The sequence below is a fragment of the Sinocyclocheilus rhinocerous genome, unplaced genomic scaffold (genome assembly GCF_001515625.1).
Source record: "Sinocyclocheilus rhinocerous isolate Xijiao unplaced genomic scaffold, SAMN03320098_v1.1 scaffold508, whole genome shotgun sequence".
In the NCBI taxonomy this organism is placed as follows: Eukaryota; Metazoa; Chordata; class Actinopteri; order Cypriniformes; family Cyprinidae; genus Sinocyclocheilus; species Sinocyclocheilus rhinocerous.
The window spans coordinates 25,652-49,601 of NW_015650695.1; the positions used below are offsets into that span (position 1 = coordinate 25,652).

The window sequence follows — 23,950 nt, forward strand, 5'->3', positions numbered from 1 at the left end:
ACTAGAATTTTAATAGATGTTTCTTGATCTCACAGGCATATTCTCTTGTGGATCGTGAGGTTGGTTATTGTCAGGGCAGTGCCTTCATCGTAGGATTGCTACTTATGCAGGTTTGCGTCTGCGTTTTGCTTATCATAATGAACTAAAGTAAGATAAAGAAATGTCTGTGAGGCAAACTTTGCATACTCCAAATTCATCATTCATTGTGTGTTTGTAGATGCCGGAGGAGGAGGCCTTCTGTGTGTTTGTCAGACTAATGCAGGAGTACAGGCTTAGAGAGCTGTTTAAACCCAGCATGGCTGAGCTGGGTCTGTGCATCTACCAGTTTGAACACTTGCTACAGGTAAGGAGGAGTACTTTATAGAATCCAGACTAATAAAAATGTGCATATAATGTTGGAGGAGCATTCAACGAAAAAAGGCATTATAGACTGTTTGATAATGGAGTGTATAGACTTTACTATGAAAAATGTACTGTTGTAAAGAGAAAGAACTTTCTTTGTGAAAGAAATCTCTTGTGCTCACCAAGACTGCATTTATTTGATTAAAAAAACAGTAATATTGTGAAATATTATTACAATTTAAAGTAAGTGTTTACTAATTTAATATGTTGAACATGTTGAAAACAGTTGTGCTGCTTAATATTTTTGTATAAACAGTGATCAATTTGTAAGAAGACCATTAATTTGTACGTTTTTTTTTTTTGTAACATTATAAATATCTTTACTGTCACTGATATGTGGGCCAAAATATGACTTAAGAGGCACACGTGATTCAAGGCATTTTTTATTGTTGTGAATTTAACAATGATTAGACACAGATGGTTTCTTGTATATATTTCATACTGCATGCCAAGTTGCCTGGAGTAATGCCATGTTTGTCCACAAGGAGGCAACAGATTTAAAGTGCGTAGACACCGTCAATAGGCAATCCATTTGCTTCTTCTCAGAAGCATTTTTATCTAATGTCTTTCACAGTATAGTTTTTTTTGTTTTTTTGTTTTTTTTGCTGGTATCATGTTTTTATCTCTGTGATCAGGAGCAGTTGCCGGAGCTGAACGTTCATTTCCGCTCTCAGAGTTTCCATACGTCTATGTATGCCTCGTCCTGGTTTCTTACACTCTTCCTCACCTTCCTGCCCCTGCCAATAGCTACACGTATCTTTGACATCTTTATGTATGAGGTATGGACACAAGAGATTTTGTGTGTATTTGCGTGTTGCTGACTTGACTGTATACTTTGGACCAAATGTTCCCGGAAGTTAGCAACATCTGAAAAACTCAAAAGGACAAATGGTTGTTTTTATAGTTGCACTATGACCTAATCAATCTGAATGTGCAAAGAACACATTTTAGTGTACTATAATGAAAATGTAAAATGTTATGGTTTGTGTGAGGCTAAAGTGAAAGGGTAAAGTCAATATTATGGCAAGAGTAAAGTCAATGGAAAGTCCCCACCATAATATATAAGCACTATCAAGTGCAGAATTGTGTGTACTGTATGTGTTGCATGCAGGTTTTCAGTTTTTCTCAAAGGTGTGAATGCATCTAGGGGTTGTAAGAACTTATTAGAGAAATGAATATACTAGGGTGTGAAGATTTGTTGTAGTTGTTAGTCTGTGATTGTATGAATACGGTGTGTTGTGTTCTCAGGGTTTGGAGATCATATTCCGAGTTGGAATAGCAATATTGCAGTACAACCAGACAGACCTCATACAGCTAGACATGGAGGGAATGTCACAGGTTAGAGGAAAATCATCTCTGCTGTGTACATCAATATGTTATACATGCAACAACATAAACAACAGCAACACTTGATGTTTGTTTAACAATCTCACCACAGCACTTTCAGAAGGTGATTCCGCATCAGTTTGATAGCTGTCCGGATAAGCTGATCCTACGGGCTTATCAAGTCAAATACAATCCCAAAAGAATGAAAAAGTGAGTGATCTGAAAATTTTGTGATATGTGAGTAAAAAGTAAAGGGAGATTCACAATAAATAAAAGAAAGTTTAGTGCTTCTCCAAATTCAGTTGTTGTCTTTTCATCCACAGGTTAGAAAAGGAATATACCACTATTAAGAACAAAGAGATGGAGGAACAGATTGAAATTAAGGTCTGTATATGTGTGTTTAGATATAATGGCACATATGTTGCTTAAAACCTAAACTTGGTTTAGCTAGTTTGGTGACTAACATGTAAATTTTGTTTGTACGCACCCAAATGGCTTTATCCAATGATATTTCTCTTGAGCTTCATTAAGGATAAAATTTTACTATAAAAAATATGTATGTACCTTTGCTGTTATTAAATGCCCCGTCTGAGTTTGATTTATAAATAAATATTACATAAAAAAGGTATTTCTCCATCATTTAGATATTAAAGTATTCAACATTTTTGGTAATTAAAATAAAGCTTAAATAAATTAATATAAAAATTTGATGAAAAACATAATTTTCTTTATATTCAATTTCTTTTCTGTTTTAAATCATTTGCTTTTTAAATAAAAATAAATGTAAAATATTTCTTGCCCTTTCATTTTAACAGAGACTACGTACAGAAAATAGACTACTGAAGCAGAGGATTGAGACACTGGAAAAAGTGAGATGGTTTCTTTAAACCAATATGCATGAACCTAAAATAGAAAACCTTGATTAGTTTGTGTTTGAGTAAACAGTGTAAATATCTTTATTATATGAGTCATGTAAATTTTTGAGCATGTAGATTTTCAGAGGCTCAGCTGTATTGCCTCCTTCCTAATGGTAATTTTTGGTAAAAATGGTAAAGTCTCATCTCTTTTGTTTTTATCTGCCTTCCTCTGTTGAAATTACTTCCCCACAATTTTCACCACAAACACACTCTCATTCTGTACTTTTATATGTTTTATACTTTTACAATCCTTCACCACTTGATTTTTTTCCTACCCAACTTTTAAAAATGTTCCCTTTTTCTTCTCCTCACGTGTGTCTGTGGTCTTCCACACCTTTTTGCTCATCCATTGTTTCCTTTCTTTTCCCCTGTTCTTTCTGTCCATATTTTCAACCTTTTCTTTCTTCTCTCTGTCCCTTTCTTTCCTTTTTTCTTCCTTTTCTTGCGGTGTTGTAGGAGAGTGCTGCATTAGCAGACAGGTTGATTCAGGTACAGTACTGTCAAGCCATCTGCTCACTAATCCCTCCTGCCTTTCCTCCTCCCATTACTCAATCATATGCTTCTTCTCTTCGACCTTCCTTGATTCCTCCTATAATCCACTCTTTTTCCTGCCCCTGCGCTGCCTCCTCCACAAAATTCTGAGAATGGGCCTGTTGCATGAAAAGTGGTTATTTGTTTTTCTGTGTTTCTCATCACTGCCTTGACAGCTAATTTGTCTGTATGGCTTTAACAATGTCTAAGAGGTACTCCAAATGAAAGTTAACCCTGACACTCTCTGCCGGCAGTTTAGCCTTGCATGTGGGATGTGGAAGCATAGGTGTGCATCAGGGTTCCGTATTAGGTCCGGTGGCATTTTCAGATTTTATCATGTAATTCATCAAATTCCAAACTTCAGTGGGATTCTTTTGATTCTTGAATTTATCAGATTTCTTCTTTGGTTTTATGAAGCAGATTTATCATTGCATGTAGCCCGTCTCATCACTTTGATTGGAATGTCATACTTATCTCCCCTTAACCGCAAGTTAAAAGACAAATCTCCCAAGAAGAAACTTACGCTATTTCTCTTCATTCAGGGTCAGGTTACACGAGCCCAGGAGGCAGAGGAGAACTATGTTATTAAGCGTGAACTGGCTGTGGTTCGGCAGCAGTGTAACACAGCCAGTGAGAGTCTGGAGAAGGCGCAGGACACCATACGTGAACTTCAACAACACAAGGTAACAGCAGATGCATAGCTACAAGTTGGGTTTCAGTGCTGAGACTATTTTTGCTGCACTCAGCTGACCTCAGCAGAAAATATTGCTAAAATGCTACACAAACATTTTCATTAAGTCTTTTTAAATATAGCCTTTTATGGAACTGCATTAACTGCTCACCCATCGTTTGAAAAAGATGTCTGCCACTGCATGTGGAACATGTGGCACAAAGCCCAACAGACACACAAAGAGCACTTTCTGTTCAGCAAGTCTGATTGAATATAGATGATTTGGGCAGTTTACCTAAGTTCACATTAACCATTTTAGAATTTATGGCTGTTATTTAGAGAAATAATCAAGGTAGTAACCCAGTAAGCTCTGAAACACTGTCAATGTGAAAGCACTGCAAAGTTGGCCTGTTCTCCCGGTTATGCTTTATCACTGCTTATGTGTGCAGTGTGAAACAGACACAACAATCACATCCCTTGACCAAAAACAACAAAAAAGTTTATTTCTAGCTGAAAATCAACTATAGCTTGACTTCATCCTTTTGAGGGTACCTCCTAATAAATTATTATTAAACTGAAAAGTAAGCAGTTGATTATGAGGAAAAATTCTCTCTTATAAAGTTGCAATGTGAGATGCAGTTTACCAGAAAACTGAGCAAAGTCACATGCCATATAAACATGTTTTTATTTTTTGAACCATCTTTATGTTTGCTGTACACATGGCTGCAGGCTGTGCTTAGTCAAAAGATCTGCTTTCACACGGCAGAATTACCCTAAACTGGGTCACTGACAGGTCAGTGATTATTTTCTGGTAAGATTTATGAAAATGACTGTTGGTACCAAGTTGACTGTTTGAACCCATCATTATAATTTAAATTCTTTCATCATCCTTACAAGTTAAAAGAATGGATGTCAAAGCATCGATATCTAGCAAATGGGGTATTTTGTTTTTTTCGTTTTGGTGTCAATGGCATGTGTGAGAAGATGTCAGGGTGTGGTGTGTGTCATGTTGAGTGTGAGCTGTGACCCCGCGAGTGTTCGACACTCAGAGCAACACTCTCTGGTCATATGCATTTTCCTGTGTTACACTCAGAATTGACCACCATCCTGTAGCAGTGCTGATGTCAACAGAATTAGTGTACCATGTGCAGCTAACAGCTAAGCTTTTTGTAAGCTGTTTTTTCTTATATTCCATATTTGTGTTACTTGTAGCTAGGGGTTCAACGGTTCGTAGTTGATCTGTGATCTGTACTGACCAGGCCCCGCGGTTCAGCATGCATCCATCGTGAACTAATGCATGTGTTTCTAAGTCTTGCCAATTTAAACATTCAAGTTTAATTCATTTTAAACCATTTAAGTGCAAGAAGAGGCAAAAGAGTTTAGTACTTGTGCTGTTTTCTGTGCACACACACTCAAAAAGCGCACACGTTTCAGATGCGAAAATGCAGCATTCAGTTCTCTTTCACAAAAATCTGCATGTGCTCGTCATTGAAATACTCACACGTCACTTCTTTTATACCAGTTATTTAATTGTTTTACAAAGTTCTACGTTTATTCTTGTTTTTTTCTGTAAAATAAAAAAAAACACTCCAGTTTAGATCCGACAGGGAGTGTTTATGCTGCTTATTCGACCTAAATCTGCTGAATCTGGTTTAATTACCCAGAGCAAAGGGGCTCGCTGTGGTTGATTTGAAATGTTATTTGTGGTCTACATTTCACATCCTCTATTAACATACACAGATATATGCATACAGACCTATACGATTTAATTTTAATTTACAATTGTTATCGTTTAGTAAAATGTCAAAAGTAGAGTCTGGATCTCTGGCAGTGCTTGTTTTCTCTTGTGAAAGGTTCACAAGAGAAAGTCCTTCTGTTAAGACTTTTCAAGTACACAGAGGTAGAATGAGCGAGAGTCTCTGTGATTGAAACATCTGAGTAATACGGGTATGATGAAGTGACTGGAAAGCATGGAGGGAGGTAAGAAAAACAGAAGTAAAAGTCCGTGGGAACTAGTGTTCACACAAGTCTCCAGGGCAGGCCACAGCCCCCTCTGGTAGGCCACAGTATATGCACACAGAACACAGCAGAAGCACAGTCACATCAACACTGCTGCTTCAGTAATAGATAATGCTAAAATTAACTAAATAAATTTCCAGATGCACATCTGTTGCTATGAGTAGACACTTACAGAATGACTGTTGTTTTTCATACATAATCTTAAAATTCTTTGGAAATGCGAAAGAGGCTGAAATTGTTATTTTATGACGTAAGGGTCTAGAGGCCTACTGTGTTACAGTAATATTAAGGGCTGTTTTTAGACACTAACACCTTGGCTGGCTTATACCTTTAACTGAATGGTGGCAAACAGTGATATTAATAATGTAACACCAATGTTCAAATCATAACAAATTCTTCCACCAAGTAATATAGTTCATCAGTCTAACTATAGACTCTTAATGGTTACCAAGCAACATTGGCACAAAATATAGAATAGATCACATTAGGGACCACATACTTCTCCAGCATCATTGGATTCAGAAGAATTTGTCCCATTTTCTCCATAAGGACTTAAATACTTCATTTAAGAGGTATATAATCCATAAATTAACCAAATTGTCTGTGAAATGCACATTACAAAAGGTTATAAGACTGTAGCTATACTTAATGTCTTTTATAAGATAATGAAGTACACTTTATTAAACCCATTAAACCTCCCATGTTGCGATTGAAACCTGTACAATATGAAACTATTGACTTATAGTCATTGATTTTAAGTATAAAATGCATTTTACTTAAATGTATAGCAAAATATTAAAATAGACAAATAAATAAGGAGTTTGAGAGTGTAGGAAGACTTGATCCTGATTGAGTCGTTTACCATTTTAAACATTAACAATGCTACACACAGGAGAAACACTGCTGAGCTCTTTTGGCATGGCTCTTGTTGGCAAAAGAAAACTTCTGATTAATAGATTGGTTTTCAGGATTTCTCCAAAGGATGATCTCTTTTCTGTGTTGTTGGAGCTCATATTAGAGCTGTTATAAAAGGTTTATTGTTAAAAATCTGTTGAAAAACTGTGGATACAACTGCTGCATTCTGTGAAGAAATTTCTTTTTTGTAGAATTTAGCTTTATTTTGTGTGTGTGTGTGTGTGTACCTGGTATTCCCTACATTATGGGGAATGTCCCCATAAGGATAGTAATACTAGTATTTTTGACCTTGTGGGGACTTTTTTTTTTTGTCCCCATGAGGAAACAAGCTTATAAATCATACAAAATGAAGCTTTTTAAAAATCTAAAATAGCAGAAAGTTTTGTGAGAGGGGTAGGGTTAGGGTAAGGGACTTGAAATTACAGTTTGTACAGTATAAAAACCATTACGCCAATGGAATGCTCACATAAACAACATGGAAACCTGTGTGTGTTTGTGCGGAATCCTTATATCTGTTACACTATGTTTGGTAATGTAATGGCAGCCATTATAGCCTACTCTGCAGTCATCAGTGTTTCAATGCATTTTGTCTCTCTGTCTGCAGTATACAGAGGAGTTTGTGAGTGGGCTGCAGACTCAGTTGGAACAGTCTCGTCTACAGGAGGCAGAACTACTCGGTGCTCTGAAAGAAATGCAGGACAAAGTGCTCGATCTGGAAAAGGTGTGTGCATGTGTGTCTTTGACTCTTCAATAGAAATGTTCAAGTATGAAATTAAATTTTTGCCTCAGTGGTGATGATACGGCTTGTGCACATACAAATGATAAGTGAAACTGTTTATTTTTAATTATAGAAAACTATTTTCTATCAAAGCTTTTACTGTGTGATCCTGAAGTGTAGTGCTTAATGGAATATTGTATGTGTGTTACAGAGGAACAGCTCTCTGCCTGATGAAATCAATGTAGCTCAGCTGCAGGAGGAGCTGAAGCTGGTTAAACTGAGAGAGCAGGAGACTCTACGCTCCTTCAGAGAGATGCAAGAGGCCGTTACTGATCTCAACCACTGCTGGCAGGTGCAGAATCTCTGTACAACCCTACCTAACTCAATTGTTTTGGCATTCATAAAAAAGTATGAATTTCTGGAAGGCAAAAATGGATCGATAAAATTCCTTTCTGCGGCAAGATTCTTTGTTGGACCCTCTACTGGTCCACAAATCAAATTCTTTGCAAATCTTATTTTCTATCACAGCATCATACGTCTCGTGGAGGAGGAGGAGGCCACTGGAAAGAATCTCCTAAAAAGAATGCGATGAATGAGCTACAGGACAAACTGATGAGTTTGAGACTGCGAGAGGCTCAGGGTCAAGCTGAACTCAAAGAGGTCAAACTTAAAAACCTGCAGCTTGAAAGCCAGGTTAGAACTACAGTGTCCGTTTTATTTATTCATTTTAGTTTTGGTTATTTTAGTAATTCAATTTAAACCAGATTGAGAAATGTTGACTTGCTAACTAGCTGAAAAATAAGTTTAAAGGGTTAGTTCACCCAAAAATGAAAATTCTGTCATTAATTACTCACCCTCATGTCGTTCAAAACCCGTAAGACCTCCGTTCATCTTCGGAACACAATTTAAGATATTTTTGATGAAATCTTGAGAGCTCTCAGACCCTCCCATAGACAGCAAGGATATTACCACGATCAATGCACAGAAACGTAGCAAGGACATCGTTAAAATAATCCATGTGACATCAGGGGTTCAACTGTAATTTTACGAAGCTACAGAAATAATAATAATATCATAATTTATTCACCCATTCTTTTCTCCGAGTTACCGTCTTCCTCCATTTTGGAGAGTACTCTAGAATGTAATCAATGTAATCAGTGTTGTTTACGTTCATTAGACAGCGCACGCATGCTGAATGTAAACAACACTCATTACGTTGATTACGTTCTGGGGTACTCTCCAAAATGGAGGAAGATGGTAACTCGGAGAAAATAATTGCTGAATAAATTATGTTTGTGACGAGAGGGGCGGGGCCGAGAGCCGTGGGAACGGAGCGAGGCCGGTGGAGTAATTGATAATGAGCGACACCTGCACCACTCACCGGTCTCGAGTCTCACGGAGGAGCTCCGGAAGGATAAAAAGTTCTTACGGTTTGGAACGACATGAGGGTGAGTAATTAATGACAGAATTTTCATTTTTGGGTGAACTATCCCTTTAAGGGTTTTTAAAAATGTTTATTTCAATCTTATTTTATGTTGAGTAATTTTTTATTTTATTTTTTTTAGTTAACAGAAATAACCCTGGCCTGTATATGGAATTCAGAATGTAGCAATACACATAGCATATAACAATATATATTTTTATTTATTTATTTAGTCATTTATCAGACGCTTTTATCCAAAGCGACTTACAAATGAGGACAACAGAAGCAATCAATTGTAGTATTAAAACAACTAAAACAGATCCAAAACTAAAAGCTAAAACTTTATAAATACTACCTATACATATTTTAAAAATAAAGAGATTAAATAAAAATGACAAATGCATACAACAAAATTTCAAAACGTAACATTTAAATGAAAAACAAAAAATAAAGCTAAAAACAATTCAAAATATTAAAGAACAAAAGGTATAAGAGTATAATAATGATTCTAACATAACACTAAGCCAAACACCAAAAAAACAACTACATATGTGTTTGTACAACCACACACACATATATATATATATATATATATATATACATACACATTTATAAATTCAATATATATATTATTTCATTTCCATTTAGTTTGTTGAAGTATTAAAATAACTCAAATTAAATAAAACTAAAAACTTAATAAAAGACCTATACAGACATAATAAATTCAGACATAATTTTACTAAAATTTAAATAAATAACAATATATCAATGAAGCCACAGTTCTCTTGTAACAAATTAGTGTGTACTCTAACTAATCATGCATGCATGTTTATTTGTACATAAAACTTGTATGTGAATATTTTAATGCAAAAATCATGATGCCCTTGTTGTATTTTTCAGAATGTAGGATAAAGTTTTACAACCAAACATACACATTTAAACTTCTCAAACTTTTCTCTCTTTTTCCAAAGAACCAGATCAACTGTAAACTAGTTGTCAGACATGAGCAAGAGAGCGCCAGCCTGCAGGAGAGACTGCAGAATGCTCTTTCTCACAACAAAACACTACAAAGCCAGCTCAACGAAATGAAGAGAAAGATGGCGGAGTCTGACTGCAAGGTGCAGTGCATTCACAGCCACACAGTACAGGAAGAACAGATAACTGAATATTCAGTGAGATAAACAGTAAATGGGATGTGTCATATATCAATACCATATTATTTATTTGCTAGCATGAGACATTTTTTCATTGTCATTGGTTGATATTGAATATTTAATTGTACTCATTTCCTTTATTTTTAATTAATTAAATGCTCATTTCCTCTATTTTTACATTTAGTTTAGCTTTGCTTACCTCACTTAACACTGTAAAAAAAATACGATTTCATTTTCTCTACTTCAAAATAAACTTTCACAAATATTTTTTTCAGTGTAGTCTTTCATCTCTAAAAACACACTTATAAATTAATAAGAAAATCCCATCCATTAAAAAATAAACATCCCTTTTTTCATACTGTACTTTATATTGCTGTGATAAATTCATTTGTAGCTTTTAAAATAAGTTATCTTAGTTTTTATAGCTTTATTTTTTATTTATTTAGACAAAACAGTATACATTTTCTGTTATTTGTCTTTCATCAGACATTAGACATGAAATAATTATTACCTTACCAGTATTAGCCAGGATTTTAATATCAGTGCGTCACTAGTAAATAGACATAATAAGACTTCAGCTGAATTAGCGTTTATAAATTAATGCATGAATTAGAATTTAGAATTTTTTAGTAATTTTGCTGTCTTTCTTTCAGAGCAAAGAAGAGGTGATGGTGGTCCGTCTAAGAGAAGCTGACTGCATGGCCGCTATTGCTGAACTCCGACAAAAGATAGCCGAGCTAGAAATACAGGTGAGAAATATCATCCATATCTATTCACCAAGTTCATAAAAGTTCTGTCAACCATTATATTAGCATTGTATTATTATATTACCCTATTATATTAGCGCGAAAAAGCTAAACGAATATTGGACGCGATGACGCGCTGGAATAAAACAATAGATTTCTATGGATGCTTCCACATAGACCGCGAACATTCGCGCATCGAAAATGCGAATGTTTTTTTCCGCACCAGACCGACGAATCTTTTCAGTTTCGCAAAAGCGAAAACACGGGCCGTCCAATAAGATTTGAGCTAGGATCACGTGACCGGAGCAGCTGCTGTTGCACAAAAGGGTGAGAGTGGTGGCGCTGTTTCGAAAACCAGTGTAAACAAACACAGAAGAAGAGTATCCTGGATAAGAGAAGAGAGTGGATGCTGAGTTCTTGTTATCGTTGCTATTTGAGAACAGATTTATTCTCACATGTTCTTTATACAGAATAACATTTCTATTAATTGCCCACTGAATCATGTGATCTGTAGAGCACCGTCCGTTTTCTTCCACGTGCGCAAATGTTAGTCAGAGCGCGTTCACTCTTTTTCTACACATGAAATATGAAAGCAAATATTAGACATGATTATGACGATATATTTTCTGTATGTGTTTTGTATGCACCTCATGGTATTTTTATAGCAATAAAGCATGTTTATGACAAATATTAGCAGTGTAGCGTTATTAAACATACAAAGAGTGCATGTGTCTGCTTATTAATCAAAATCAACTATAGATCACAATCGGAAGTTATTACAAGCACTCGATGATGGTTTAAAGTAGGTAAGCAAATACATTAATAATTAAAAACATTTTCAAGTGTAGCTTGATGCTAATTGTACTTCTAATTATATTTTAGGATGTAGCCTATTCGTGTAAGCATTATAGATAGTTTGTTTCTAGTGAAGAACCTTGTTTATATTAATTTAATGCTGTATATTGAGCAGCGGATGATGTTAAATCCATTTACGAGATACATATCTGAGAAAAAATGCATTGTTGGTCGGCGCCACCTAGCATGCAGGCGTGAATTAGCAAAAGGCGAACAATCGTTTCGCGTTTGGTGTGAAAGCACCGTTCGTCGGTGATTCGCCTCGCTTTTTCGCATCGCGCTCAATGTGGAAAGGTCTTAAGAGTAGGGCTGTGCGATTAATCGAAATCGTCATAAAATCGCGATTTGAGCTTGCGCGATTTCGAAAGCAAAATGAGTCCGTGCTTCTTCTGCACCGCATACACATACTGTATACGCACTACAGACAGAGTACGTGTGAACTTGGCGCAACAAACAGTTCAACAACTGAGGCAACACCACAAAGAGCTCTATGACCAATGCATGGCAAAAAAAATCCCTGGACAAGGGATTTTTTTTTTTCTGCCATGTCTATTCTTGAGACATTTTGTTACACCTTTACTTAGTGATTATTTTGCCTTATGTCTGTTCTAGAGACATGTTACAGCTTTTTGATAAAGCTCTAATTGGTTTTCTTTTGGAAATATGTTTCAAATTCACACTGAATGCTTTAATGACTGTAAAGCATGTCTGTGTGTGTCAAAATCGTGCTTAAAATCGAAATCACAAAATTGATCAAAGAAATCGCGATAGGTTTTTTTTGTCCATATCGCACAGCCCTACTTAAGAGTGTTGTTGTATTGCCTGCAGAAAGAGGAAGGATTGATCCAAGGCCAGCTGAATCACTCAGACTCCAGACAGTATATAACTCAACTGAGAGAGCAGATCGCTGAACTCAAGAACGAGGTGAGGCTATCACATAGAAACACACACACCTACATGCACTAGTGTGCTATCTGTCACAATCTTAGCACTTGCATCACAATCTGTGATCAGAAAAAAAATCCATAACGTTCGCAACCCACACTGTTTTCAGTCAAAAGATTCCCATGATCCCAAGTTACTACACAAACCTGGTTTCTCCTCTTCTTAAAATGGCTTTTATCCCAGCTAGTATGGCTTTTTTATATATTTTATAATCTAAATCTTTTCGTCTGCACTTTGTCACCGTTCTTATTAGTACGCTCTGAGCGGTTACCTGTGTACTCTGTTTTAAAGTGGTATTATAGTGCTTTTCTTGGCACTTGGGACCTTCCCTAACCACAATAAAAACCACTCGAAAATCTTTTTCCCCATTCCCCCCATTTGCCCTCACACACACAGACGGCTTTGATGGTTTGATACTGTGGTGCTTACCCACGCACCCAGTCACAGCTCGATCTCACGCACTTCTTGTGATGATCTTGCTCATTTGTAGAAAAACCTTTCGTGACAGGGGGTGTGAGAGTGTGTTGACATTCTCTTTCTCTTGTATTTATTTCCCTCCCTTTCACCTCTCTGTTCACGTATCACTCTGTCTCTCGTCTCTCGTTTTCATCCCTCTTTTCGTTTTGATTTTGTCATCGTCACTCACGTTTCCTCTCGCTCGATTTCTTTGCTTGCGTCAGTGTTTACATACAAATGTGAAGTGATTATGCTCCAGTTTCATGGTTACTGTAATCACTGAGTTGAGATGCATTGTGGGCGCTTTCAAAGGACGGATTTTACATCAGCGTTTTACATGTGCTCATATTCAACCACGAAATCAGGTCGCCATATATTCGATAGTGCCAAAGACTTTGCTAAATTTTTGATCAAAACAAAAGAGGCTCCTAATCTAATATAACACAAGATGACGGAGAATTTTAGAAGTTTTTTTGTATTATTTTGTATTTCAACAGTATAAAATAACTGATGTTTTAAATATTTTAGATTTTATTAGTCAATATTTTATATGGGGTAAATGTCTGTTTTAATGTTTTGTTATGTATATATGTACTAACTAGCTCATTTTTCATTTACCGAAAACTATAATGAGTTGTGATATATCAGTTTCTGTGATATATTGTGTTTATTAGTGCTGTCAACTAATTAAAATTTGCCATGAAATGCAAGTTCTTTTTTTTTTATTAATCGCTATTTATCCCATTTATCAATATTTACAATCCCCCAAATTAGAGCATTCAGAGATGTTACATTATGGAGGCAGACAAACACACTGAGCAGACTTTTGGTAGATATATACTGTATATATATATTTATTTATTTATTTATATGTGTGTGTGTGTGTGTGTGTGTGTGTGTGTACTGGTTTATATATCCTGGTGGGGACTTAAACCTGACTACACACAGACTCATGGGGACTCGTGTCACGGTGGGGACCTAAATTGTGGTCCCCACGGGTACAAAAGCTTATAAATCATACAGAATGAAGTTTTTTGAAAATCTAAAAATGCACAAAGTTTCCTGTGAGGGGTAGGTTTAGGGGTAGGGTTGGTGTACGGCAATAGAATATACGGTCTGTACAGTAGAAAAACCATTACGCCTATGGAGAGTCCCCACAAGGATAGCTGACCAGACATGTGTGTGTGTGTGTGTGTGTATATATTTATTTGTTTTTGCCATATCATTAAACATAAACACCAGTCACTAGCCTACAGTTCACAACCATCCATTTCCATCCAGGAGTAGATTTAAAGGCCGTCCACACAGAAAGTGTTTTTGTGTTCCATTTTTTATTTTTTGGTTTATTTATTGATCTTTGTACGTGTGTAAATTGACATTCTTTGGGCACTGTTGCATATCTTGCAGTTTTTCAGTATTTCAGCACTGAATGTGCTTTTCATTAAGATTTGTGAATGTTTCATTAACAGTACTTTTTAAAATCTCGGTGATGTCCTAATTCGGAAGTGCTGTGCACTGACTTTTGCTCTGTGGTTTTGACTGAAACGAGATCAACCAGACAGAGGAAGTGAGAGGTGGGGCTTGTGTAGATGATTGTCTCAGGACGCTTTTCCATTGGTTAACCACAGCCCCTCCCACTCCCACACTCGCAAATTGCTAAAGCACTTATTGTGAAACCCATGACGTTTCAGATCTGAGATTTTAGCATAATACCTGTCTTAGGCTCTCACGAATGTTAGGACACACACACACACACACACACGCAAACACACTCACTTAAGCTCACTGACTCAGAAGGGAAGATCTGAAATGAGAGCAAAAAATTGTGGTCCATTTCTGTCACGCAAGAAAATCCACTGTCTAAATGATTCACACACTTCCATAGTCGCAAAACATATTCACCAGTGCACATGTAGATTTTAACATACAAATGATACCACAAATTTAAAATGTCAAAAACAGCCTTGTAAATAGTCTTGAAGATGGGTATGGAGCCAAATCAAAATAAATAAATGTAGATACTTGTAGGTAAAAAAAAAAAAAAACAGGCAAATAAAAATCTTGCATTCTTATTTTAACATGACTTTTTCAGTGCAAACTTTTAATTAGATAATTTGTGAATTAATTAAAACTGATTTTTTAATTAAACTTTTTCTACTATTTCTTTTATTTGCAGCCCAAATATGCATGTAATCTGTTTAACATCAAAGTCTCAGTAAAAACAGCTCTTAATCAATTTAATCGAAACCACAGCATATTTAACACAGAAATAAGATTGACAAAGTGATCTCGACCACAGTGCATGTTCATACTTTGCTCTAAACTTTCTGATATTCAGTGATTAAATTCTACATCAGCACATTTTATTAATCACCACTTTTTGCTATGGAAACGTACCAACTTGTTGCAGGCAGTTTAGTGGAATTACTGTGACAATTCAGGTTAGGTGCGGTAAATGTATGAAGAGTGCCTTTAATGTTAGTGTTTATATTCTACTGAAAACTAAAGGAATGTGAGGCTTATTTTCCGTTCTTTTTCTATTCTTTTTTAAAATTTCTTTATAGATCAGAAGAACATGTTCATCTTATCTTGCTGTGACTATACATGATATGAAGGCTTACTTCCTTTTAAACTTCCTTAGTATTCAGTTATTATTGTCAGCATCTGTTATCTCTTCATGTAGTCCAGAGTGATGCTCAAAACTTTCCATTGTGGACAACAAGCCAGTTTTACCCTTTAAGCTAAATAAGGAAGTTTATAAGACAAGTTTATTCTTTTTATATACTTCAGACATCTAGAACAAATCTGTGTTTGTGCATCAATGTCTTTATTTTATGTTTTAGGTGCAAAACTTCTTTGTAGGAAACTTATCCAAGATGTTGGCTAATCAGTTTTTGTCAGTTGTATGTTATACAACATGCAGGATCACAGAATGAAAGAGTGACCAAAAAACTCATTCATTAATGATTAGCTCTATGGAACTAAAAGTCTATTAATGAGGAGTCACTTTGATAGAATCAGTTCCAGAGGTCCTCTTTTATACTTTTTTTAATCGAATCCCAGCCTTACAGAAAATATTGATAATACTCATATTATGAACATTTTCAAATTTAAAGGCACAATATGTAAGATTTTTTTGTTAAAATATCCAAAAACCACTAGAACAGCGTTATATATTTTGCTGACTTGTGTACTTACATTATCCCAAATGTTTCGAAGAATGTTTAAATCCAGAGAAATAAGCAATTTTAACTAGTGACACGGACCGTGTCTATAGTGTCATTGTGTCGCCTGCCAATGACGTCATATTGGATTGCATCGGCTGTGTGGATGAAGACGACAACTCCCATGATTCCACACTCAGTCACGGCGTCATCACACTATGCCTTTGATTCTTTGTTTGTTTTGAATACGCGCCCTCTAGTGGCAAAAAATTACATATTGTGCCTTTAACCTTTTTATCGGGTCAAAAATGAGTCAATGAGTCAATTTTGTTCATTTTTACTTGTATTTTTTAAAGGGATAGTTCACAAATGAAAGGGGGGGCAGGGGGCTCATCATACTTGTCATGTGACACACAGCAGCCGTGATAGCACTATAACTGATATAGGCTTATGTTTTATTTATTTATTTATTTTTATTTTTATTCGAAATATTCCCAAACTAATTTCTCTATTCTCAAATATGTGTAAGTAAATTCATTTTGCACCTTTATAGATTATGTTAGTTGATCTATAATGGGCGATGAGCAAAGTAGTCTAATAGTGTAATCTATTGACTACGTCTTTTTACTTAAGTACCAGATATGGGTGTCTTGCCATGAAATATTTTTAATACAACTGACTTTGTATTTAATGTGAATTTAATAAAAAACATTGCAAGTTACTAATTTTAACACTTTCGTTGTACAGAAAGAGAGCAAAGAACATTTACATTATCAAAGAACGTTTTGATTGACTTCAGTCTAGACAGAGTTCAAGCACTCTCAAAAACTCCCATTATAGTCACTGAAGCTGTTTACACTGTGAAATGAATATCTTACATCGTACGCACATGCACTTTGTTTCTGACGAGAGAATTCCACAGAGAATTCAGTCAGCGAGCGCGTGTGGTGAACAAAACACCGGAGTTTCAGCGATGACTCATCTGAACGTCTCTGATTGGTCATTGCATTCATAAGCGCAACAGAATCATGTGTGATTGGTTATAGTGCCCAGCGCTATAAAAATGCGTCTGTCTCTGGCACAGTGCCAGCCAGTGAACGCAGATTTTAATTTAGCAGCTGGTGATGTGCCGCACACGTTCTAATCACACTGGTGTGATTGAATCAAATATAAATATATTATTCAGCTTTTTTTTTTTTTTTTTTTTTTTTTTTTTAAAGGAAAAATTTTTTTTTTTTTTTTCTAAATACATGACATACAAGTTTCAATAGAAATGATATTGAAATACATTTTAGATGCTATGTAATGTAATGATTGTCAGTCCATTTGACATATTTCACGAAACCCTGAAAGTAATTATGAAATTACATGCATTAAATTAAACTATATCACATTTTCATTTAATTGGAAATAATGTGCAGTTAAGTTTCTAAAAACATTACAATCAGTCCACACTTCAATATATTATTTCAAATTTATTTCTATAAGCACTTTTTTTGTTGTTGTATATATTACTTCTACACAAGGGAATGTGGTTTGGAACAACAGGAGAGTGAGTAAATGATGACATCATTTTTTTTTTTTTTTTTTTTTGATGAACTATTTGAAAAAGTTCACCAAGTTCACCAGAACCATCTGAAACAGTTCACAGTTCGAGCAGGACAGATCTACAATCAAAACTTACTTTCCTTACTTTCATTCAATTCAAAATTAACCGATATAATCCTGTGATGTTGGTTTTGACAACTTCAGCGCTCCAGTTCCTCCAACAGTACACTAAACTGATGAAACAGTTCCGACTCGGATCGATGAGCCAATGATACGCATATGCATGAACCGAGCACTTAAATAAAGGTGTGATATGAAAGTTTTATGGTTTCTCTTTATCTATATAAAAAGGTGAACTGATATATGCACTTCATTTGCTTTAGACATGAAAACATCCACATTTCACATCTTTATTGGGTGCTTTTAATAATGTAATTGCGTATAAATCATGAACCAGGTTATTGAAACAAACTGTCCGAAAGATGGATTACAGTTAATAATGTTCTAAATAATTTTCAGTTTCTTGCACAGGCTGATCGTTTCGCTTCATAAGACCGTATTGTCAGGAGCCACGGGTATTGATTTTGTGTTGCCTGATATGCTTTTTTTTATTCTCAAAGACATTCAGCTGCTGACTTGGATTTTATGAATCACCAAGGAGCACAGTTTCAACTAAAAATTTTCTTAACTGTTCTACTAAAGAAAAAAATCACCTGTATCTTGTGAACATTTTCATTTTTAGGTGAACCATCCTTTTAAAATCTTGTTGTAGACTCTTGCATAAAAAAGAATTGCAATGCATTTTTGACTGACTTGGTCAATCAGTTGCACTAACTACATTTTGCATACGCTGGTCCTTCTACTAGGTAGGCACTGAACCAATATTAGTAAAATGGTCTTTTCTGCAGAGCTGCGTATTTGTAAGAATGTTTGCCAGAGTCAACTCCCTTCTCTTAAACATTTTAGATCAGGCAGCTGCGTGGACAGCCCTCCAAGTTCCAGAATACCAGTGGTGGCGTTTATCAGGACCTATGTTTGGAAAGCCCAGCGTCTGCAGAAGGTGATTACCTCAGTTCGGACGAGGACCCTCTTCAGAGCCTGCCTGTGAGCTCCCTGTACCCGCACCACTCTTCACCTCATCTGGACAGTCAAGGCAGCACAGACAGCGACGGCGAGGAAAGGAACCCCATTCAAACCCCCTGCCAAGACCCTCTGCCTAACCAGCAGCAGCTTTACCCGGGCATGGTGTGCACCGAAGTACTCGAGAACTGAGATAGCTTGAAATGGTGAGACGGGATGGACAGAGTCCTTTAGGAATAGACTGCACATAATGCACAGATATATGTGACCCTGGACCACAAAACCAGTCATAAGGGTCAATTTCTCGAAATTTAAAAACCCGTCTTTTATAAGTACCAGATATGGGTGTCATGCCATAAAATATTTTTAATACAACTGACTTTGTATTTAAACATTTTAAGTTACTTAAGTTAGGCTACTAATTAGCCTATAACACTTTCATTGTACAGAAAGAGAGCTGTAGTGTAGTGATATCTCTAGAACAGAACGAGAATGAGATCGGCAGAGACGTGAGTGAGCATGTAGCTGAAAGCTGATGATTTATGTTAAAAAGCATCAACAAAGTCTGAATATTGAGTCGAACAACACAAAAAGAGCAAACAACATTTACATTATCAAAGAACATTTTTATGGACTTCAGTCTAGACAGAGTTCAAGCACTCTCAAAAACTCCCATTGTAATCAATGAAGCTGTTTACAGTGTAAAATGAATATCTTACTTAAGTACTTACATTCGTACATCTGCACGTTGTTGTTTCTGATGAGAGAATTCAGTCAGCGAGCGCGCGCGGTAAACAAAACAGCAGCGTTTCAGCAATGACTCATCTGAACGCCTCTGATTGGCCATTGCATTCATAAGCTCAACAGAATAATGTGTGATTGGTTAAAATGCGCAGCACTGTAAAAACGTGTATGTCTGGCTCTGTGCCAGCCAGCGAATGCAGATTTTAATTTAGCAGCTGGTTATATGCAGCACTGAACGTTTTAATCACACTGGTGTGATTTTATCAAATATAAAAATATTATTCGGCTATTTTTTGTCTTTTTGAAGCTGCATTCAAAATTCACTTGGCTCAAAAATCTGAGGGGGTACATGCCCCCTCAGTTTGAATGGGCATGACGCCTCTACCCTCAGGCCATCCAAGATATAGGTGACTTTTTTCTTTAGTAAGACAGTTAAGAAGATTATTAGGTGAAACTGTGGTCATTGGTGATTCATAAAATTCAAGTCAGCAGCTGCATGTATTTGAGAATTTTAAAAAAAACATATCAGGGATGCAAAATTAATACCTGTGGCTCCTGCAGATATATTGAGGTCTTATGAAGCGAAACGATCAGTCTGTGCAAGAAACTGAACATTATTTACAATTATTACCTGTAATGCATAGCCTCAGGCAAACAGTCTGGAGTGATGTCTGGTTCACAAATGAATCATTCTTTTAAACCATTTTTTTTTTTTTTTTGATGAACTATTTGAAAAAGTTCACCAAATCAGACTGAACCATCTGAAACAGTTCACAGTTCGAGCAGGACAGATCTACAATCAAAACTTACTTTCAGACGGTCACTTCAATTCAAAATTAACCGATATAATCCTGTGATGTTGGTTTTGACAACTTCAGCGCTCCAGTTCCTCCAACAGTACACTAAACTGATGAAACAGTTCCGACTCGGATCGATGAGCCAATGATACGCATATGCATGAACCGAGCACTTAAATAAAGGTGTGATATGAAAGTTTTATGGTTTCTCTTTATCTATATAAAAAGGTGAACTGATATATGCACTTCATTTGCTTTAGACATGAAAACATCCACATTTCACATCTTTATTGGGTGCTTTTAATAATGTAATTGCGTATAAATCATGAACCAGGTTATTGAAACAAACTGTCCGAAAGATGGATTACAGTTAATAATGTTCTAAATAATTTTCAGTTTCTTGCACAGGCTGATCGTTTCGCTTCATAAGACCGTATTGTCAGGAGCCACGGGTATTGATTTTGTGTTGCCTGATATGCTTTTTTTTATTCTCAAAGACATTCAGCTGCTGACTTGGATTTTATGAATCACCAAGGAGCACAGTTTCAACTAAAAATTTTCTTAACTGTTCTACTAAAGAAAAAAATCACCTGTATCTTGTGAACATTTTCATTTTTAGGTGAACCATCCTTTTAAAATCTTGTTGTAGACTCTTGCATAAAAAAGAATTGCAATGCATTTTTGACTGACTTGGTCAATCAGTTGCACTAACTACATTTTGCATACGCTGGTCCTTCTACTAGGTAGGCACTGAACCAATATTAGTAAAATGGTCTTTTCTGCAGAGCTGCGTATTTGTAAGAATGTTTGCCAGAGTCAACTCCCTTCTCTTAAACATTTTAGATCAGGCAGCTGCGTGGACAGCCCTCCAAGTTCCAGAATACCAGTGGTGGCGTTTATCAGGACCTATGTTTGGAAAGCCCAGCGTCTGCAGAAGGTGATTACCTCAGTTCGGACGAGGACCCTCTTCAGAGCCTGCCTGTGAGCTCCCTGTACCCGCACCACTCTTCACCTCATCTGGACAGTCAAGGCAGCACAGACAGCGACGGCGAGGAAAGGAACCCCATTCAAACCCCCTGCCAAGACCCTCTGCCTAACCAGCAGCAGCTTTACCCGGGCATGGTGTGCACCGAAGGACTTGAGAACTGAGTTTGCTTGAAATGGTGAGACGGGACGGACGGAATCCTTTAGGAATAGACTGCACAAAATGCACACATATATAGCGAGAGCGAGAGATTATGTACATTCACCCAGAAGCTGTCAGAGGTAGGGCAGGAAACCGATGCATAGCGTGACACTCTCATAGCATACTTCGCCCTCACTCGAACTGTGTCCGAAACTTGAAAAAGGCGCATTTGCTAAGGCACATCCAAATCCAGCATTTGCCTTCCATCTGTTTGACTTATAATATCTCCACAATCTTGAGCGTTCAGTTTGGCGGTTAGTGATAAAATGACATCTGATGAAGAGATTAGAAATACAAGAATACATAAATGCCTGTTTTTTAAAACTTAAGTTTACATTCTACACAAAAATTACATTGTAGTCACTAAATATTTGATTTGACTTGACAGCTGCTTTCAAATTCGGACACAGCCTCTATGTCTCTCTCTCTCTCTCTCTCTTATACTTTCTCTTTGTCTTTTTGTCAGTGTGTCTGTTGCACAGTTCTTAAACGTATTGTATTTCTTCCCAGGACTAAATTTGGAGTTCTGTGTTACAAAACACATACACAGAGAAGTCAAACTGTCCTCTACTCAGAGTGCCAGAAAGTTTGGTCATTTTTGCCATTTTCTCCTTTCAGAAAACAGTGTGGCCTTGAAACTACCTCTAATTTAACCAGACACTCACTCAATCCCTGTGAGCATACCAACTTCACCAATACAACAGCCATCTGGCTAGAAATGAGGTGACAGAGGAGAGAAAAAGCAAGCAGGATACACACCTTCGGGTACACTAAAAGTTTGCAGCATCCTATCAAATCTTTGGCTTTGGAAATCATTGGATTGTCTTTGTCACACTCAGTTGGCGTCAAACGTAGGGACCATCTCTACTGTTTCTTTAGAGGAAAGCAGCAGATTTGGTGCTTTTCTCAACCTGGATGCTCTTCGTTTTTCTGTCTTGTTCCTGTGGAGGATGTGTCCTTGTTCCGGTGGATGTGCACCTTTTATGTTTATCTCAAACGCAACAGACACTACAATCACTTTAATGAGAGGTGAAGGCTGAAGGAAAGAAAATAAGAATGAACAAAGTCTTATTATATAACGTAATAGGGATGTTAATAGTTACATACATAGATGCATATTACCGTAGCTCATCTATGTATTTGTGTGTGTTTTATACAAAACAGAAAGGTGATCAAAATTTTGGATGGAGAAAAATCCATTGCTAAAGAACTATTGTGTCAACATTGCCAAATGTTTTTTTATGTTATTTATATGTTTATTTCTTTTATGTTTTTTTAAATAATGTTAATGTACTTCATGCATACAGAGGCCAAACTATTTAATTTATACTATACTTCTGTGCCAATCCTGAAAAACAGCATGAAGCTGAAACTACAGGGTCTCCAGAAAAGAGATTAGTTTAAAAATGGATAAAGAACAGTAAAACAACTGCTGCTATGACATATCTAGTTAGTAATTTTATTATTATGATTATTTTTTTAAATAATTTTTACTCCCATGTAAGGTAGATCTATAAAGCAAAGGTAAACTGTGAAGGTATTATTGACTTGGCGCTTACCAGCAATGAGTTGCCTAGATTTGTACACTACATAAATACCCTCAAGCAACTATGTGATATTGATTGCATTTCACATTTCAACTGTTAACCATCTTAAGCATTGATCCTGATTTTTATGGGTTTGTGCTGATTCAAAAGCAACTTCCTGAAGCATTTCTGAAGACTGTAGCTCTTGGTTGTTAAAGAAAGTCTTCATTTGTAGAGCTAAAGCTTATTTGCGTTTGACTGAACTACAGAAGGTTTACAAACAACCGTAACTACTCAACTAAATTACAGTTAATTCACAAACTGTTGTGAGATTTTGTGTATATACATTATATTATACAAATATTTCATACTTGTAACAGTTTTCTTCCTTTTAATCGAGTTTGGTCACTTAAATTTGTTTTACCCACAATTTCGTAACCTGTCTTGAAGACTTCCATCTAACTACGTACTGTCTACGATGCTGTGTTTGTCTGACCACACATGGTACATCAGTGTCATTGCCTTTCCCCACCACTGCCTCATTTTGCTAAAGCTCGTCGGTCCTTGCATTTATCAGACATTCTACATGTTTACATGACTTTCGGAGAGCGATACATTGCCGACATTTGCACCCTTTACTAGTTATCGACAAAAACCAGTGAGAAGCTGCTCTCTGTCATATCTCTGACAGTATGATGCATTACAAGACATTGGAGTTTTGGGGAGAAGTATTTACAGTATGTGCTGAATATGACATGAAAACCATTTAAGTGTGTTCATAAAGCATATCTCCTTTTGAGTGGTTGTAAGTTCTCAAGGTAGCCTGGG

At 36.3% G+C, this 23,950-nt stretch overlaps 1 protein-coding gene across 3 annotated transcripts in view; it reads left to right on the plus strand.

The window, feature by feature from the left end:
* LOC107712225 (EVI5-like protein) overlaps nucleotides 1-22,915 on the plus strand; it is a 37,616-nt gene extending 14,701 nt beyond the window's left edge. The window contains exons 5-20 of one of the 3 annotated variants that reach the window (XM_016517395.1): nucleotides 36-110; nucleotides 218-343; nucleotides 1,038-1,181; nucleotides 1,651-1,740; nucleotides 1,841-1,938; nucleotides 2,052-2,112; nucleotides 2,544-2,597; nucleotides 3,102-3,134; nucleotides 3,719-3,859; nucleotides 7,385-7,501; nucleotides 7,710-7,850; nucleotides 8,027-8,191; nucleotides 9,893-10,039; nucleotides 10,729-10,824; nucleotides 12,505-12,600; nucleotides 22,215-22,915. In XM_016517395.1, the coding sequence (XP_016372881.1) occupies nucleotides 36-110; nucleotides 218-343; nucleotides 1,038-1,181; nucleotides 1,651-1,740; nucleotides 1,841-1,938; nucleotides 2,052-2,112; nucleotides 2,544-2,597; nucleotides 3,102-3,134; nucleotides 3,719-3,859; nucleotides 7,385-7,501; nucleotides 7,710-7,850; nucleotides 8,027-8,191; nucleotides 9,893-10,039; nucleotides 10,729-10,824; nucleotides 12,505-12,600; nucleotides 22,215-22,232 (1,602 nt within the window). In that variant the 3' untranslated portion in view covers nucleotides 22,233-22,915. Of the gene's footprint in view, nucleotides 1-35; nucleotides 111-217; nucleotides 344-1,037; nucleotides 1,182-1,650; nucleotides 1,741-1,840; nucleotides 1,939-2,051; nucleotides 2,113-2,543; nucleotides 2,598-3,101; nucleotides 3,135-3,718; nucleotides 3,860-7,384; nucleotides 7,502-7,709; nucleotides 7,851-8,026; nucleotides 8,192-9,892; nucleotides 10,040-10,728; nucleotides 10,825-12,504; nucleotides 12,601-18,755; nucleotides 19,071-22,214 lie in introns of those variants that run through there. The other 2 variants (XM_016517393.1, XM_016517394.1) reach the window with 2 other exon arrangements.
* The last annotated feature ends 1,035 nt before the right edge of the window (nucleotides 22,916-23,950 follow it).